This window comes from Sciurus vulgaris (assembly GCF_902686455.1).
Source record: "Sciurus vulgaris genome assembly, chromosome: 1".
Classification (NCBI taxonomy): Eukaryota; Metazoa; Chordata; class Mammalia; order Rodentia; family Sciuridae; genus Sciurus; species Sciurus vulgaris.
Genome location: NC_136461.1, coordinates 144,730,467 through 144,750,568, shown reverse-complemented (window position 1 = coordinate 144,750,568; position 20,102 = coordinate 144,730,467). Strand labels below are relative to the sequence as shown.

The 20,102-nt window shown below is 39.7% G+C and overlaps 1 protein-coding gene across 1 annotated transcript in view; it reads left to right on the top strand.

The window, feature by feature from the left end:
- The first annotated feature begins 649 nt into the window (after window positions 1–649).
- Window positions 650–20,102, top strand: part of CPA6 (carboxypeptidase A6) — a 352,255-nt gene continuing 332,802 nt past the window's right edge. Inside the window, exon 1 of the mRNA XM_079103921.1 lies at window positions 650–904. Coding sequence (XP_078960047.1) covers window positions 789–904 — 116 coding nt within the window. The 5' untranslated portion in view covers window positions 650–788. The remainder of the gene's footprint in view (window positions 905–20,102) is intronic.

The window sequence follows — 20,102 nt, the reverse complement described above, 5'->3', positions numbered from 1 at the left end:
AAATGTGCAGCCAGAGTAGTAATGCACGTGGAGGCCCCTGGTCTCCATGAGAACTTCTAAAATCACAGAAGATCTGGGTGCTGCTGATGCAGAATGGATACCAAGAGCTCCCCGGGGCCCAATAAAGCTGCCGCTCCTCTTGGTACTGTCAGGAATGGGAACTGAGGCCAACTTCTCTGATTCAGGTGGCACAGATTCCTCCTGTGCACGTGCTCATCAATACTATGCCCTATGCTTTGCGTTTTGCAGAACCTGTGCAGAAATCTGTCATCGGAGAGCAAAACATTAAGCCTGGAATGTTCTGTGCCTTCTTGCTGAGCTCATTCTCAGACATAAGGTTTGCAATTAGGACAGGGTCCTTCTGCAGAAGGTAAGAGAGAAAATGATCCTCCAAAAAACGTAGGGGTCTCAAATTGGCAAAGCAAATAAACCACAAAACAGAGAAGAGCTACCCAAAGGAAGCAGCACCCAGCAACCCCTGCCATGAGTCAGCACCATGGAGGCCCAGCCCCTTCCAGGGGAGCCTGATTAAGGATCAGGCTCCGGCTGGGCTGGGCTGCAGCTTCTCCTCCCAAGACCAAGTCTTAATAGCAACTTTCCTTCCTCAGCTGCCTAAACTTTTTTTTTTTTTTCCCCTTGTGGCTGGAAAGAAGTGTCACATTTTGCTCATTCCCAAGCTTCCCCCACCCCCTTCCCAGACAACGTGCGTGGTGAGCCGGGGGGGTGCCGTGAGCTACCTCCAGCCTCTGGTGACTGCTGTAACTTTCAACTCCTCTCATTGTAACGCTATGAAGTTCCTCGGGAAGCCCAGGAGCCAGCCAGCTGCTTTTCTACCTCTTTGCTGGCTTTTTTTGAGGATTCTGCAACCAGGGCACAGTCACCTTTACAACAACCGCTATGCTGGGTAAGTGGAGCGACTTTCCTGCCCCACAGGGCTTTGATTTGGATGAGGGGGCTGGTTTGCTCCTGTGTGCCTCACTTTTTCTGGTCTCTGAGTGAATCTGCACACTTTTCTGGTCCCCTGTACAAAACATACATGCAGCTCCCAGTGCTTTGGTTTAGCTCACTGAGTCGGGCTTTTCATATTTTTGATAGTATGTGAACCTCAGCTGTGGACCAGTGTTGAATGGGATTCTGTCTTTGGGGTAACCATGGCCAATATTTGCAATATTTGCCTTGGTTGATGCTCAGCGTGACGGATGCTGCTGTATCATGTAAATTGTGACTTGAAAATTAAAGTCTCTCCTTTGGAATTGTATGCAAGAGCGCTGTGTTGAAATTCACCAGTGATTAATTTAAAAATGGCTTTTTAAAAAATGCTTGTTAGTCTTCAGAGGAGCTATTAGAAAGATTTTAAAATCCGAGCAGTACCTGATAATTCAACTCAAAATAAGCAGAATAAAAGTAGCCAACTGTAAACTGAGGGATATTTTTCTGAGGAGAAACAAAGGGGAAAACGATGTTTCTCCCCCTCTATAGGTTAACATGCTTTGTATATGGTTTTCTTAAGGAGGCCCAGGGCTGGATGCACGTTCTTATTATCCTGAAGGCTTGCTGTGGTGTAGACAGCAGGACTCAGTTCAGATTTGCAGGGGGTCGTTGTTTGAATCTAGAAATTATGGCATGGCTGCATTTGAGAAGAGGAAGGACTTTAAATAGTTTTTCTAGTTCAACTGCTTAAAACAGGAGGAAAACCAGAGTCAAGTCTTCTTAAATGTCTGCTATCACTCAATCACCAGTTGAGAAGTTTTCATTTAAAATTGAATAATGACCAGGTAATTCCCAATGTCTTGAAGAAAAAGGAAAAAAAAATTTAAGGAAGAATGTAAGGAAAAGTTTATAAGTGTGACCCTGAAAAAAATAATTGTGTTTCCCTTTTTCTCACTGTCTTCAATGTTTGTCTGTGCTTACAGAAAAAAAAAAAAAAAATAGGCCCTCTGTTCTAGAAGATGCAGGATGGGGGTGGAAGTGTTGATCAAAGTAGGGGTTATAGATGGTAGTACAATCCCCAGTGTTTCCATCCTTGTGTTCTTGGGAGGAAAAGAAAGGAGTCAACATCCGAAGGCTGCTTTTCAGTCTCCTAACACTTAAGGTCCAGGCATTACATCCTGTAATTTGTCACCTCTTTGGAGATGCAAGAAAAGAAGCCCATGTTTAATGACTGATGGTGTTACCTGAGGTTGTGGAGGAGTTAATTCTGACTCTCCTAATAACAGGTCATATAATAAACATATGTCACAGATTTCCGTGTGTGTGACTCAGGACATCACCCCTCTACTCAGCTGCGGCCCAGTGCTTAATTATTTCAGTGTGTGGCGCTCCTGGATGATAAGTTGCCAGGTCTGCTTCAGCAGAGCAGGTATGTGCCCTTCCCCAGGCACCACTTTGTAGAGGAAATGAGGCCAGTGCCAACATCTTTTCTGTAAAGAAATTTTAGCAACTGGAGCCCTTCTGCAGGAGGCTGCACTGCCTTCTCTGTTGTTCTGCACTGAAAGTAATAATTGCCATTTTCTCTTTGGCTGCCACCTTATAAGATATCCCAAATGTATAAATTACCAGATGTCCGAAAGCTGGAAGGAAAAAAAAAATAATGAGAAGCCGAAGAATTGAGCATTCCCTGTCCATCACAATAGAAGCCCATGGCCTCTTTAAAATCAGAAATATTTCTGAGTATACTCACCATCAAAAATGGAGGACTTTAACTTACCTTTGTGGGATATATGTCATTCTCTCACCACCAAAGACAGAAACTGCTCAGATTTGGGAGTATTTTGCTGTGTTTACTTAAGAACTATTTTCTGCATGTTTAGGTTTTTAGGGAACAAGAAGCTAATAGGAAGACATGGGAATATGGTAATTAGCATAATCTTAGGCTTTGTCTGTTCAAAGTTATCCTAAGTCACCTCATTTTTATCCCCTAATGCATTTTTTCTTGTTTTGTGCTTATTTTCTTGTAAATAATTATAGGACAACTCTATTTCTGGTATTTGCTTATAGATATTTAGCTGGTTTTAGTTGAATCCAATAATATGTGATTATCATTTGCAGGACCCTGAACATGAATAAAAACAGTCAGGAAAAACTGGCATGCCTCCTGAGAGCAGCTAATGAGCTCACTTTTTTTTTTTTTTTTAAGCTCAGTCCTCTTCATACATAAATTAGTAGCAATTGGATAGGGCTAATGGTGTAATAAATGCTTAGCAAATAGCAAATTTAAGTGTCTCGGGAAATAAAAAAAATATGTAGAGGAGACTACAGGGAAAAATCTAATGACAAAAACTGACACTTGGGTAAATATTAGTAACACATTGAAAAGGGAGGTCTAAAAACACATAGAAAGAAAAAAAAGTGAGGAAAATAAATTGACTTTGAATGTTATTACTCTGCTGATACTCTAGTGTTGGAGGGCTGTAGAGGCTACAAATGCCAAGCCAAACATTTGGGCAATAAACAAATGGGAACCAGTGAGTGAGACTCCTACACAAGCAAACATCCCTATGTCATCTCCTCTTTTCCCTCATCTCATTTTCCTGGAAGCAGGCCTAGTTATTTATTATACTGTGATATTGAGGACACACACACACACACACACACACACACACATACACACAAATGATCTGCATCACAGGAAATTAGGGTAGACATTTTAGTGATAGTAAAAGAGATCTAAGACAGTAAAACAATAAATTCTGGCAACACTGTAGGATTAGTGTTGTAATGATTTTTTAAAACTATTCATTACTTCCCTTCATGCCAGTCAGTGTAGCCTAGTCCCTGAAGTTCAACTGCCTGAACTGATTTCCCAACTTAGTAGCTCTGTTACCTTGGGCAAGATCCTTAACCTGACTGAACTTCAGTCTCCTCCTATTGGACAATGGAAGTAACACGAGAACCTTCCTCACCAAGTTGTTGGGAAGATGAAAGCATTAGCATGGTTATTGCATGGTTCTTAGCACTTGGTAAGTATTTAATAGGGTAGTGAAAGAGCTACCACTAATACTTAAAATAAAAATTTATTTAAAATAATAATTATTATAATTCTCTCAATAACCATAGGCCATTAGTATCCTCCATTTTACAGATAAACTAAATGAGGTACAGATCGGGGGATGGGTAGCTTAAGTTTAGAGCTAACTAACCCAAGGACACAGTTGGATTCTCACTCAGCTCCACCTGACTCCATAATCTATACTTCTCAATCTGCCACTCATTTGGCAGAGAAAATGATTGCATTTAGGGAAAACTGAAGATTTAATCTTTTTTGGGAAACTGATAGTTTCAGGACAATAAAGAAAGAGTAGATTCTGTGGGTGAAATTGAAAGTTTAATCTTGGTTACCTTCTCTAGTGGGCAATGAGTCACTGATGGTGAATCATTTACAGAAAGGCAATGACCACAAGGGATATAAAACAGAAGATGAAGGAACTTTTGATTGTCAAATACATTCAAAAAATAGTATCACCAGAAGTGGCCATGAACACTGGCCTTCATTCATCCACTAGGTATTATTTGAATCCCATGTGTGCCAAGAACTTTGACTGACAGAGTTAATGCCCTCTGAGAGTTGCAGTTTAGTGAAAGAAAATGGCCCACATGTAAATTGAGTATACATTGTATAAAGGGTGTATGACTCTTATGGGGATTGATAGGAATACTCAATGAACCAAGAAAGAGTGGTACAAATCTCTGCTAGGGCCTGGTCAATTCCAGTCTCCCACCCCTGCTGTATCTCAGTGGAGGGTGCAAACAGAACTGACTTCCTACCATGTTGGCTGCCTCTTGAGACATGAACCTACTGGTTATCAATCTGCTTGCTGAGGTTGTATGCACTCATCCTTTCTCATCCAAGCCCTGATTTCATTGAAGTCTCCTCTCATGTTTCAGTGTGGTTCCTTCCTTTTCTCTGTTCATTCTCAGGCTCTGATGACACAGCCTTTCTTCCATGACCACAGGTGTGTACAGGGCTGGCTACAGCAGCTGTACCGCCAGCTTGTGTGTGCAGAGGAATCATTGTCTGTGCTGTATTCACCCCCATCCCAAACACACACCTGCACTCCTGGTCATTTGTTCCCAAATTCTCCAGTCATCTGCAGAAATAGAATATAGGGAATCAAAGAAGTAGATTGGAAGGAAATAAGATTTTTTTTTTATTTTAAAGAAGTTGTTTGGTCCTCCAAAATCTGTAAGCAAAGAGGCCCCAAGTTGGGATGTGACATATGGAAGAGACAGGGACCATGAGAAATACAGTGATCTACAGTGCAGACTCAACCTCGGGGACACTGTGTTTATTATGCACTCACTTCTCTAACTGTTCTCTATCAACAACAGTTTGCATTTTTCTGTCCCCTGATGATGCTTCCTTGCCATGCCCTGAGATCTCGGAAGCCTAGATAGGGCTAACGTATAAGAGATCAGAGCTGTCACATGAATCTGAGAGTTCTGTTGTATGTGAATATTTAAGGCTCTTTTCAGGTAGGATGGCTGTAAATCCCCATTTGTCCCAAACTGCCCCAAGTGGCTGGTGACCATTCCAGTTGCACCTCCATTCTGGCATGGTAACTGGCAATGCTTCCCTTCAGTCTGAGAAGGATCCTGACATAGATACTAAATTGTGGGTTCAACACTTTTATTCTTTCCTATGTTTGACTCCTTAATGCACTTTCCTGCATTCCTTCAGCAACCCTCTAATTTTCTTCCTCTGGAACACTTTTATCTGTAGTTCCTTCTATTTCTATGAAAAGAGTTTCATTATTCTTCTCCTCTTCATTCTCATAGCTGCCAGCCACATCCAACTTCATTTTTTCAATCTGGGTTAGTTTTCTCTCAATTAATCTGCCTTTCTCTAGTCCTTTTTCATACTGATGATCTCATGAAAATAAGACATGCTAGTCCCTTGCTCAACAACCTATTTTGGCTTTCTGTTGCCAAATCTACTTCAAATCCAGATTCCTCTCTGAGGTTTTCATGTCTTCTGGAATCAGCCTCTCTGATTTTCCTGCCTCTATTTCTCCCTTCCTCACCCCTGAGACCCACATCTAGTCAAGTCACAGAAGTAGCACTGCAGCATAGCATACTTCTAACCAGCAAAGCAACGAGGCCTCATTCATAACAAGGGTCAAAAAGCCAGAAGGAGTTATCTCAGCTCATGAATGATAAGCCAAAATATGTGCTGCCTGTATCTTTGGGGCATTAAGTATAAAGGAACGGGAAGTTATACTCCATGTAGGTACAATATGTCAAAATACACTCTATTGTCACATATATCTAAAAAGAACAAATAAAAAAAAAGGCCCAAATTTCTATTGTATATATACAAAACAACTATAAAGGGTGAGTGGTGGGTTCTTAGGTTGGTTTTGAGCCTTTCCCCCATGAATCAGTGTGTGATTAATATAATTATTCTCCAATGCCTTCAGAAAGTTCCTTTTAGCTCTTGCCCCTTATTAATGGTAGAATATTTTTAGTTTTCCTTATGCACTAACTCAAAGTACAGTCCCTAAGTGCTGATTGTTTATCAGCTCATTATACCAAAAGCTTTCTTGCCTGCAGTCTCTTCTGTGCATTGGGGCCCTGTGCTCTGCTGGTTAAGGGCGTGCGGCCCTGTACTCTCTGACCTGTATTCTCAGGCAGACAGCACTCTGTGGGAATCAGCTCTCGCTCTGCTCACGGAGCTAGTGTAAAGAAGAGGGTTTCAAGTGCTTCTGGGCCACTTTTTCCTTGGAGCCCAGTCTGATAATAGATCCTTTATTTTATAGCACCAACATACTTCCTGGATAAAACCATCAGAGTAACCACTTCCATTCCCCCAAAAGCAGCAGAGAATGTTGGTGTTTCATAACTTCACAGCTCATATTGTACAAACTACGCACGCATTCTGCTTTCCTGTCTTTGTAAGTGGAATTACTGAAGAGAAAATAAAATTTCTTTTGGTGACTTACTGTCGAGTCCTCATTATGATCAATCAGTAGATAACTAGTTTATTGGATTAGAATTTGCTTTGCTAAATAAAAGCCTTCATGCTCTTCCTCTAGGCATTAGCTTCTTTATGATAAAGTGGAATGCAGACTAGGAAGCTTTCAGATCATATTCTGGGTAGTGTCAAATTCCCTAGAAAATTAGTTTATTAAATGTTTAAACAGACTTCGACATGATTTCTCAACAGAATTATCATCTTTGCTCTTTTTTCTCAGTGTGCTTTGAAAATAGAAAGTTTTCTTGTTTCAGTGTCTATTTTAGAAAGGATACTGTTATTTGAATTTTATAAATTGTTTGTTTTTGTTTTTTCCCCATAACAACTCCAAACCTCAGTGGCTTAAATAATAAATTCATTTCTTGCTCATGTAAAAATCCAGAACAGGTATGACTGGTTGGCAATGCCAGAGAACCAGGCCCTGCAGTCTTGAAGCTTTGCTATGCTGAATACTCAACTCCCAAATGCAGACCCAGAAGGAGTCTTCTGTCTCTCACAGTCCACCCAGCAGGAACATGGAAAGGAAAGGACACAGACTAGAAATTAAAATATCACTTCCTGCAAACCTGAATGAGGTAGATGGGCTTAGATGCAAGGGCATTGTGAAATGCAGTCATTTCTAAAGGCTAGATCTGGAAGAACATACTAAAAGGTCAGTAGCAGTCACTCTGTGGTCATATAGATGTTGAATGACAACTGACTCATTCATTCTCCCTTCCACTTGGTTCTCCTGAAAGAATGATCCCTCCAAGAGGACTCATATAGTTTTACATGTCAAGCTGGTTAGAAGTGGTGTCCTTTAAGTCATAGAGTCAGAACTGGAGGAGACCAAAAAACAAACAAAACAAAACAAAACAAAACACAGCCCAGTCCCTTTTCCCTTTGTTTAATACATGAGGAAGGAGAACTCCATCAAGGTAAAAGGATTTTCAGAGATACTGGTGAAGTTAGGTCTAAAACCCAGGTCAGTGGAATTCATAGCATTCTTTACAGTTGACAGCATCACCTCTGGTGAATCTAGAAATCAGCTTACCCTTTCCTGTTCCCTAGCATTGTTGGGGATGAAGTCAAGTGATTTGGCAAGGCTGAGGAGTGTTTAACGAGAGAGGATTTTATTTCATTTCTAAAAATATTCGTAGGATGTCTGGTCTGCTGCTAGTCTGGGACCACAGAGATGAAAGCACAGTTCATGTGCCTAATGTAAAGAGTAACTCGGGCAAGTAAACAGATTCCAATTCTAGGACCCCTCTGCCCCCAGAGAAAAGTCTTGGTGCCAGGTGAGTGAAGGATTGGTTCACCAAATTCAGACTGAAGGATGGAGAGCTCAAAGATGGCTTCTGAACTGTGAGCTGACAGTCTAGAAATTCAAACATTACTTCCTACTGACCAGAATTAGGTAGATGGGCTTAGATGCAAGGGAGGTTATGAAGTATGGTCATTAGCTAAAGACTAAGAACATACTAAGTGATAAGTAGAAGCCTCAGTGTCAGCAAATGTCCACTGACAGCCAACCCATTCATCTTTCCACTTAGATCAATCAGGAATTTGAGTGAATTATTAAACATGAATTATTGCATTTTTCTTTTTAAATAACTGGTACTGAAAGGACATGGCCCTGATTTTTGGTAAACATACACACACACACACACACACACACGCACAAGCACACACTCGCACAAGCACACATGCAAGTAGGTTAAGATTTTCCAGACACTAGTTAGAGAGCTTGGTCAATCTATAAAATTAGAGCAATTAAGTATGGTTAAAATAGAAGGTACTTCTCTTTGTGAGGGTAAGAAGAGGTAAGGCTGCAAAGGTAGGTGAGATAATGACATGCCTTGTGTCCCATGACACACAGTTCTCATTTCTCCCAAAAGTGATACAGTACTAATGCAGAATTTTAAGCAGAGAATTTAAATGATTCGATTTTTAAAAGAAAGTTTTCTCTGAAATCACTGAGAAGGGAAGACTGCTGCCTGTTGGTGAGACAACGGGATATTATGGTGACAATAGTTATAAAGGTTGCAGTTGCAACGTAAGAGAAAGGAGGGAACCAATTAAAGAACTATTCAGGAGGTAGAATTTTCACAAATTGGTAATCAAATGGAGAGAGGAAAGAAGGAATGGTGTAAAGTAATTCTCAGGTTTGCAAAATTGAACTGAACTCTTTGTAGAGAAGGTAAACACTATTTCAGATACATGTAGTGTAAGGTGCTTATAAAGTAGCCAATAGAATAATTGGGTCTGGAGCTCAAGAGAGGGATCTAAACCGTTAAATAAATTCCAGTAACTGATGTGTAAACCAAATTTCTTGACAACTTGGGTGTAGGATGGAGCACTCAGGAAGCTCTTATTATATGAAAAGAAAGCCCAAACTAAAGAAGGTGGAGAACAAAAGCCAGAAAAGAAATGAGCAAAAAAAAAAAAAAAAAAAAAAAAAAAAAAGCATGAAATCCAGGCCAGGCATGGTGGTGCACATTTATAATCCTGGTGGCTTGGGAGGCTGAGGCAGGAGGATCTTGAGTTCAAAGCCAGACTCAGCAAAAGTGAGGCGCTAAGCAACTCAGTGAGACCCTGTCTTTAAATAAAATATAAAAAAGGGCTCGGGATGTGGCTAAGTGGTTAAGTGCCCCTGAGTTCAATCCCTGGTACAAGGCGGGGGGTAAAAAAAAAGGCCAGGAAATGTTAGTTCAAGGAAACAAAGTACTCCAAGAAGGGAGAAGTCAGTATTTACATCAATCATTGCCAAGTGGTACCCAAAATGGTTTGTCATGAAGGAAGTCATTTGTGATGCCATCATCCATTTGTGATGGTGTAGTGAGTAAAACCCAGAGTACAGTAGATTTAGGACTGAATGGGATGTGAGCAAATTAGCAGCGAGTATAGACCGGAATTTCAAGAAGTTTGTTCTTGAAAGGAAGGTGGGGGCAGGATGGGGAGTTGTTTGTTAGAACTAAAGGTAGCATTTTGCTTTTACTTAAGACAGGAACAGTATGCTCATGTTTTATGCCAGCTGGCAGATGAAAGGAAGAAACTATAGGTAAAGAAGAAAAAGAGGGAAAGTGATGGGGTTTGGTCTCTGCAAAGAGGCACACTCCTGGCTCACCTCTTTTCTTTATAAAGTACAAAGTGAGGTCCTGGTCCTATGAAGAGATGGTAGTAAATAGGGGACCCGATAAAAGGAGGGAGGATTTAAATTTAAAATGTTCCTGAGGGAAATGATTTGGGATCTTTAAAAGGATGATTTCTGAGGGTGCAGATAATGATAGAAGTAGTCTCTAATAGAACCATGAACCCACCTCCATAATTTTTTTCTGGATCATTCCATTTTACTTCAAGGTACCATAACGTGCTTCCCATAAACCTTTATCATTCAGTCTATTTTCACAAAAAGGTAAGGACATATGTTTAAATATGGCTGTAGGAAGTTAAAAAGTCAGTCAAGCAAGATTAATGTCAGCAGTCTCCTCAACCCTCATCCTCTCTGTGCCTGGGAGATGGGCCTCTTGGCCTGTATCTGGCTCCTTTCCTCAGAAGACAAATGGAGGATAGGAGAAAGAAAGACCAGGGCATTTCTTCCATGTTACCCCTTCCTGTTTGCAAGCCCACAGTTCCAATGATAGCTGCTAGCCTCTAGAACAGTCCCTCCTGAGCAGCACCCCTTCCAAAGGCCAGCTCTCTCTGGCCTGTAGGGGTATATTTCCTTTCCTTTTTTTGTCCCTTTAGACTGAGGGATCACTAATCGCTGAGTGCTTTAGCAACTCTAGTCTGTCCTCTTACCCTGCTCACAGCTGTCAATAGCCCCTTTATTAAAGTCTTCAATTGAACCATCTAAGCAAAATTCTATTTCTGCTGGACCCCTGACTGATAGAGAAATCCCACCTGGAATTGAAGGCAAAGAGAATACCTGTTCAACTCTGACAGTTTGTGTTAGAGCAATTCCTGGGACTCTGAAATGAAATAAAAGAAGGCAGAAATGTAATAGCAATGGAAGAAAGAAAAGGAAAATGCTGCCACTAATTTGTATTTCTCTAGCATTGAATGAAATGATATAGAACTTTCTAAATCAAAATATAATGCAAGGTATTAGGTAGATGATTCTGCTAATATTACTTGGAAAGGCTTTCATATGGACACATGCTCTTGCAAAATTGATTATTTCTATTAACTCCTATTCTGGGGAATTAAGTACAAGACTGTAAAAATGTCTTATTCTTAGACAGTGAATTGGTCTTTTCTCTCCTTTCTTCAGTTCTCAAGTCCTTCCATCCTTCCTCATTCCACCCCCACATTCTCACCATTGCTTCTTATCCCCAAGTTGGGTGAAGGCAGTTGTGTCAGGCTGTGTCTTGCGGAGAGAGTGGCAGTTTTCCTCCTCAGGGCTTATTTTTAATTCAATAATTTAAACTGGGGGGTGGGGGTGATCATGAACAATTATTCAAAACAAATGGAAAGGCAAATATCAGCCCACTCTGTCTTTTCTCTACCTTCGTTTTCTTAACATGAATATCCTGTTTTTTTTTTTTTTTTTTTTTTTTTTTAGCCTTTCAGGCTTAAATTACCGGCTGTTAAGAGACTTTGGGGTATAACACATTTATCACCAGATGAGAACTCTGCTCTGGTTTTGCACTTAGAGAATGTGTAACCATTTGTACATGTGACCTTGTTGGATGTATTTTCATATCTTCTTTTTACCTTTCAGAACATCTTTGTCTTATCAGACTAACTGATGAATCACCTAAATGTCTACTAAGTTAATTTTTCTGATTTTATGACTCTAATGAGGACAGAAGAGTCATAATAAGATACAGTAGGGGACAGGGGTTGTGGCTCAGTGGTAGAGCACTTGCCTAGCATGTTTGAGGCACTGGGTTCTATTCTCAGCCCCACATATAAGTAAATTAATGAAATAAAGGTCCATCAACATCTAAAAATATTTTAAAAAAAAACCAGTAGGGCTGGGGTCTTATCCTAGCCATCATGTTTGCGTGGGACATCTTAATGACATGATAACAAGACATCTGGCATCAAAATTGTTAAACAACTTGGAGGTTGGAGGCATTTGAGATAAACGTATGTCACAAGATGTTTGGAGTATTTAAAATATTTTTCAGCAGCCAATTTCTAAATCTTGGATTTATAAGGCAGAAAGGAAGTCACGTATCCGGGAGTCCAGTTCCCCCTAAGTTTTCAGACCTCTGTGAACTGAGAAATGACGATGAGTGATGAGAAGAAAATTATCTTATATAACATCTGGTATGAAAACCCTTCAGTATTTCAGAGAGAAATATAGTCTGTTTTTCTCTTCATAAAATGAGGGTTTTATTGATTTCTTTTTTCATAAGATCCTAGTTTGCCGAGATAGTGTATTCTCCATACAATCCTTCTAGAAACTCTCCAATTACTCAATCTCCCCTGCTGCACCTATACCCTTCCTTCCTCCCACCTCTGACCCCAAACCTTTTTACTCATAAGGGCAGAGAGAAAGGTATCTTTACTGATAAGAGGGAGGCCATGCGGCATTTAACCTGAGCCTTCAGTTTCCATCCTTCCTGCTACAAACTGCTCCCTACCCTCTCTTCTTTCCACGGTAATCTCCAAACTGTTCAGTCAGACTACTGGTTGAGTATCTGCCATGTGGCCAACACTTATTTTAAGGTCTAGGAACACAGGAATTTAGGTATTAGGAATATAACACTGCTTTAGGTATTCATGAATAAAATAGAGTCACTTGTGGGATTTAAATTCTAATGGAATGATGGAAAATTAATAAACCATAGTGTTGAGTTCTGATAAGGGCTACAGAGAGAGAGATAAAAGTGCAGAAAGGAGATAAAGAGTGTCAGGAGAGTTGATGGGAAGAATAAATGAGACCAGGAGTCATGTGACTCTCTGAGAGAAGTTTCCAAGCATAAGAAGCAATAAGCAAGGCCTGAATCTATATGGCATGATCTTGAATAGAGGGTCTCAGACCAGCAAGGTCAGTATCACCTAGAAATGCAAAATTCTCAGATGGCCCTCCCACTCCCAAGGGAACACTGTGGGTGGGGCCCAGCAATCTGGGCCTTAACAAGTGCTCCAGGTGATTAAGTTCAAGGTTGAGAACCACTGTGGAAGACAAGCTGCAGGGTGACCTGGCTGGAACTGCAGCTGAGGGAACCTGTCAGTCGCCCTTTATTCCTGCTGCTCCCCATGAGTTAGTGATCTATTATCTTTTTTTTTTTTTTGTATCACTATGAATTGCCTAGAATCACCCACAGCCCTCTTCTTTTGCACCTGTCTATGCAGCATGTTTCTGGGGAAGTCCTCCCTCCTCCACATCTGCCCGCCTTTCATTATCCAGTTCAAACACTCTCTCCTCCATGGAGCTAGCACTTCCTGATGCCACCATCTCCTTTGATTGCATCCTCCTCTGGGATTCCATTACACTCTCTCTGTCATTTATAACAATTACTGTACTGTTCTGCTCAGTATCACAGTTTGTGGATGTCCTGACTTTCCTTTTAGGTGACAAGCAAGTTGAGAGTAAGATGCTATGTCTTATTCTTATCTATTATCTCACAGTCCCCAGATAGTCTTGGCATATTTAGCAAAAATCAGAATGGATGGAAGGGAGGGAGCGGGGGTCAGGAAAGACATGAAGAAACTAAGAATCAAACTGCCAACAGTTTTGCCAACTGAGATTTGTTAGTTAGGCAGTTTTGCCAAACTAGATTTCATCAATCACAGGCATTGAGGAGTAGAAACCATTTGCCCCTTACGGATCTAGGAGGAAGTTGGGAAGCCTAGAGTGGTGTTTTAGTCAGCTATTTCTCTGCTGTGACTGAAAGACATGACCAGAATAACTGTAGAGGGAGAAAAGTTTGTTTGAGGGCTCATGATTTCAGAAGTCTTAGTCCATTGAAGGCCAGCTCCATTCCTCAGGGCTAGAGGTGAGGTTGAACATCATGGCAGAAGAGTGTGGCAGAGGGAAGAGCTCACACTGTGATCAGGAAGCAGAGAGAGACTCCACTGGCCGGATATAAATATATACCCAAAGCCTTGCCCCCAATTCCTACCTACTCCAGCCACACCCCACCAGTTCATTTACCACTCAGTTAATCCCTATCTGGATTAAATCACTGATTGGGTTAAGACTCTCACAACCCAATCATTTCTCCTCTAAATCTTCTTGCATTGTCTCATGCGAGCTTTTGGGGAACACCTCACATCCAAACCGTAAGTGGCCACCTGTATCAGCTTAAGTGTGATATCCTCTGCCCTCCTGTAGTTTTCTCCCTGTTCAATGTGTTTTAGGTGTCACACTATTACCCAAATTTGGTCTGAGATGTTTTACTTATATAAGCTCCTGCAATTGTTTTGAGCAGCCATTGGGCTTTTGGGAGGAGATCTCTGGAGTTGAAGCCACTGTTCCCTGGCTGGTGCCTAATGAACGTCTGCTGGTCAACATGTTTATCAGATGTTGCCTTTTACCAAATTTAGTGAAGCTCATCTTGAATTTTTGTCATTGTCATTTTATCCTCTAAGGAATACATTTGAATTCATCTGAGATTATAGACTGCTTCTCAACCATTAAATTTTTTCTAATTTTCAACTAATTTTTACAAACCAAAGGCCTTTTGATTTATTTCTCAGAACTTTCTTGGCCATGTTCTTCCTTTCATATTTTTCTCTCTTTAGATGCCTTGATTTGGTAAGAACAAAGATTGGTTGCAATTCCTGTACTCAGTTCCCTATTAAGATCTCCATAATAATTTCAGGTACCCAGATAAAAGAGAATGGCCCTGGAAAGCATAAGGAGGCTTCCCCTAAAATAATATAACAATAAAAACTTGAACACAAAGATCAAATAGAGTCCTATGTCATTCAGGCTCCTTGGACTTTCAGCATTTCCTGATTGGAGCTCAGCATGCTTCCCATAATAGCAACTTGGCTTAAGGAAAATCCAGAAATGTCCAGACATAAGTTATGTGAAATCAACTGGTCTCCATGAGAAAGGATTAAAAGGAGGAGAAGGTGGAGGAGAGGAGCTGCAAGTTGATTTGATCACCAGAGACTAATGTTCTAATTGTTCCTACGTAATGAAGCCTCCATGAAAAACTCCCCAAAGAAACGGTTCAGAAAGCCTCCAGGTTGCTGCACATGTGGAGGTGCTAGAAGGATGGCCTCAGAGAGAGCCTGAAGGGCCTTCCCACTTACCTTGCCTAAGACCCTCTTCCATCTGGCTGCTTATCTGGGTAAACGTGAGTAGTGTTTCCTGAGTCCTGTGAGATGTCTCAGCAAATGATGGAACCTGAGAAGGGAGTCATAGGGACCAACATCTTACAGCCAGTTGGTTAGAAGTTCCTAACACCTGGATTTGTAATTGGCATCAGAAGTAGGGGGTGGTCTGTGGGACTGAGCCATTGACCTATGGGATCTGGTGCTAGGTGTGGTTATAATGTGTTCAGAGTTGAATCAAATTATAGCCTACCTGGCTAGTGTTGGAGAATTTATTTTGGGGGAGACCCCCTAAGCCACCCCATATCTGCTGATAGAAGTGCTCTGTGTTGAATATTATAGAATTTCAGAGCATAGAAATGACCAAAATCAGGCCAGTAATAATTGCATGCCCTACCATTAAAAAGAATGCAGCTGACAGGCTTACACATTTCCTGCAGTAATTCACATCTTCTGTGCTTTGCAGAACACCTATATTCTTTATGTATGTATTTTATCAGGCTCTGAGCAGCCTACAGAGATATAAATTTAATAATTTGGCCGAGCCTTGCACATCCATTTTTCTTGCCATTAATAGAAGCAATAATTTTCTTCCATAGTTTTTGTCTTCCAGAACATTACTTCACTTCCTCCTGAGATCTCTGAGTGCTACACAGTAGGACTTGTGATTTTGTATGGCATACTTTATTCTTCCTGACTAAACTGAGTCCTGGTTGGGGAAAGGAACTTTGTGTTAGTCTTCTCCAATCCAATTTCTGCAGAGATTGACAGATAACTCTTAAGTTTTATTATCATTAACCTGCTCTCCACTGAAGTTGAACCACAATAAACTGCCAAAATTTGACTATTTTTAAATATAAAATAACAGCAATTTCAGATGGTTCAACAGTATGAACCTTAACTCTGAAAAAAGAGGACTTCTTTTTTTTTTTTTTTAAGGCTGTGGAAATACTAGCTGCTTATATGTACATTTTTCACTAAAGTATCAAAGATCTATCACGTTTACTGAGTGTATTGCCAGAGCTACTCAAATTGAAATGTGCAAATGGAACTCCAGGATCTTTTGATAACAGTACAGATTCATGGGGCTTCAGGAGGAAGAGGGCAGAACCAGAGATTCTGTATTTCCAGCATGTTCCCGGGTGATATGAATACTGAACCATGGAACCAGACTTTGAGTAGCAAGTTATTGAACTGCTGGGTAAGGAATTGGATGTGTTAAGTTCTAGATCTGCTACTAACTAGCTATTTGTTATTTTAATAAGTCACTTAATCTTTCTGGGCCTTGCTTTCTGTAATGTTCTGAGATTAAATTAGGTGGTTCATTCTTGCAAATCCCATGTTTGTGCTCTGTCAGATGTGATTACAGAATCCACACAGCAGAAGTTTAGGAACACCTGCTCTCCTACTTAATAGCAATGTGTCCTTGGAGGGAGTTATTTAATTGCTCTGTTCCTCAGTTTCCCCATCTGTAAAATTGAGCAAATATTGAATTAGTTCATCTATGTAAAGTGCTTAGGACAAAGAAAGAGCTGGCATACAGAAACTTAATAACTATGATATTCTAAGTATTAATATTCTCTATATGTCATTTCTGAGAAACTGTCCTCAGGAAGTATATAAAATGTGGGCAAACATTAGAACATGTAGAAATATATTTATCACCAACTTATTTATTTTATCAGAACCTTGAATACAACCTATATGTTCAGGGATAGAATGCATGTTGTGGGATCTTTTGTGCTCATTGTGTCTGCAAGTAATTTCTAATGCTTATAAGCTATAATAAAAATGGAGAGAAAACAGGATACAGAACATTATCAGTCATCAAGTTTCGCTCTGATTTGTTACATATGATATAGCATCTATATTTGGGAGGAAAATTCCAGAATATGAAGTGGTTATTATGACCAGTTGAAACTATTACATTTTATTCTTTTCTCCTTCTCTATACTTCCTTCCAATTTGCTAATTCTTTTCCATGAAGCATGAACTACTTTTATATTCAAAGAAAAAGTAATTTCAAGCATGTGAAAATTCTAAAAAAAAAAAAAAAAAAAAAAAAAAAAAATCAACCCTATAGCAAGAATTTCAGCTTCTAGGGGTATCTTGTGCCAAAACGGTTTTAGAAGCATTGCAAATAAGAATCAGGAGTCAGTAAATTTAATAATATAATAGTCAGTGCCAAACTGATGACTAAAATGAAAAACAAGCACGTTCCTATTTTTCTTTCTGAGTGAAAATGAGATTGTTGGGTATTCCAATGAAGCATTAAATAGCCAAAGCGGCTCCCTTGGTGAATGCCACTTAGACCTGGGGAGACTCAAAAACAGAAGAACAGAGCTCAAGACCTTTCAGCTTAAAATAACACCAGAAAGGGGGCTGGGGAGATAGCTCAGTCGGTAGAGTGCTTACCTTGCAAGCACAAGGCCCTGGGTTCGATCCCCAGCACCCAAAAAAAAAAAGAAAAAAAAAAAAAATAACACCAGAAAAAACGAGCATCAGCTAATACATGGTTTAAGGAAATGGATTTTCAAATAGAAATTCTTCAGTGGTCTCAGTACCACAATATGATTAAATCTGTATTTGGACTTTGGTTTAAAAGTGAGGAAAAGGCATTTGAAATGACTGCAGGATGAATCTATTACATTTTTCATATATTACCCTATATTTTTCCCAGGCTGAGTGAGTTCATTATATTTTAAGAAGAAATGCAGAAAAAACATTTGCCAGGAGTTTTTCACATCATCAATTTCTTTTAAAAATTGCAATAATATTGATCATCAGTCTAGTCTATGTTAAATGTCTTTTGATTTGCCAAAAAGGACTAAGGATTTGTTTCTTGCCTCGATAGAAACATGATTTGAGAGGAAAGTTTGCGTACATTTCTACTACAGCTCTATTGCCTGGTAAAATCTCTCATCCTTAATTTTTATCTGACTTTCTTGTACTTTGATATTCTCACTTTTTGAGTCAACATTACCTATGATTTATGGGTGCTTGATTCTGTCCCTAACCAATAATCTTATTTGAAAACTATAAGAAAAAGAACTTGTGAATAGAAACCACTTTTTAGTTGCTTCCAAAATATTTAGAGAGGTCTTTGTCTTGTTTTGGTTAAAGAATGTTGAAAAAGCCTAAATTTGCAAGTACCTTTGTGACAGATTGCAGTATAACTCTGAGACCCACTGTCACCTGAAGAAAATATGGCATGCTGAGTAGGATGACTGACTGAGACAGCATTATTTATCTAACATTTATTTTACCTCATTCTTACTTAAATTTTATTTTCATATGTTTTGGCACACTAAATGTTGCATGTAAATGACTTAAAAATATGGAAATTTGGGGTGCTCATAATTTCCAGTCATGAATCTTTGCAAATGGAGGCAATGATCTCAAGGTTCCATTAAGTAGGCCAACAGCAGCATATAATAGGACCTATGTTTATTTCTCAATTTTTTATTGGGAATACATATGTCTCAAGTTGTTTTAGGTGTTAGGAATATAAAGCAGTAGGAATAAGAAAGACAAAACTCCTATCCTTGTCCTAATTTCATAAGGGACAAAGACAACACATAAGTAAATAATATTATAGATTCTTAAAAACAGCTGACATACATAAATAAGATACTATGTTTTTTATTATTCAATAAATGTTTATTGTTCACCTACTGTGTATCTGGTACTATGCTAAGCACTCCACACAGAATAGATGTGGTCCTTACTCTCACTGAGTTTACACTCTAGTTGAGGTAGCCTCAATGACAACTGTGATTGACGTTACAAAGGAACAATCAGACAGGGTGCTGACAACTCAGAAGGAACATATGACCAGAAATTGGAGGATGAGTCTAGGATGGGAGAATCCTTCCTCAGAATGTTATCTTTTTAGGTGGGGCCTTAAATGATGAACAGTTTGTTGGGTGTGGCTACTAGAGCTCTTGAGAGATGTGCCCTCTCCAACTTAGGAGAAAGGAACATGGGGTACGTGATGCTTCTACTCTCACTGATTATTTCTGATTGTGGTTTTAATGGAAACTTGACTAATACCTTACTCTCATTTGTATGTATGTAGTTGGTATCTTAGACTTTGCAAAGCACGTGTTCATGAGTTATCTCAGCTGTTCCTCATCTGCGGGTACAGCATGCAAATAAATTCTGATGGACATAAAGACAATGCAAGTGCCTTTTCAAAACTCAGTATCTAAACTCTGGAACTGGATGTGGTCTTTCTACTGTCAGGCACACCTTAACATGGGTGAGGCTGTGCCCTGGAGACCCTCTGCTTCTAGTAGGCAGCTCTCTGAATATAAGCTCTTGCTTCAGGAGGCATCGAGCTCCAGTAAGTTCAGTGCAGAGTTAAAAGTGGAGGGTGGAGGAAATGTCAAAAGGAAACCTTCAGATGTGATTAGTAAGTATGTGAAGTTTGCCAAAGGCAACATACCATGTGAGGAAATCAACCTTAGTGCCAGAGGGCTCAAGTAGAGGGTATGTGAGCTGAAGCAGGCTCTGGAGCAGGAGATACACCTACATCATGCTCTGATGTCTCAAGCACTTGCTCTATATTTTAAACACAGTGGGGGGAAAAAATCAGTGAATTTTTATCCTTGGCTCATTTTTCTTTAGTTTGTTTCTTTTCCTGTTTACCTTTTCTTATCATCTTTTAAGAGAACCATATATTAGGGATATTCCTCTTTTGTGTTATACATAATGCTTTTTTAGCCTACCATTTGTCTTTTGACTTTTCTGTAAGGCAACAACAATGCAAACAGTTTTAGTGATTATATTTTCATATCTACCTTCAGTTTTTCTTCTTTTGAGGCATTTATATGTATCTTATTTAAAAATGTCAAAGAGCTCTCCCACTCAAAATTATACAAATATATAAATTTCCTTCTGATTTTGTATT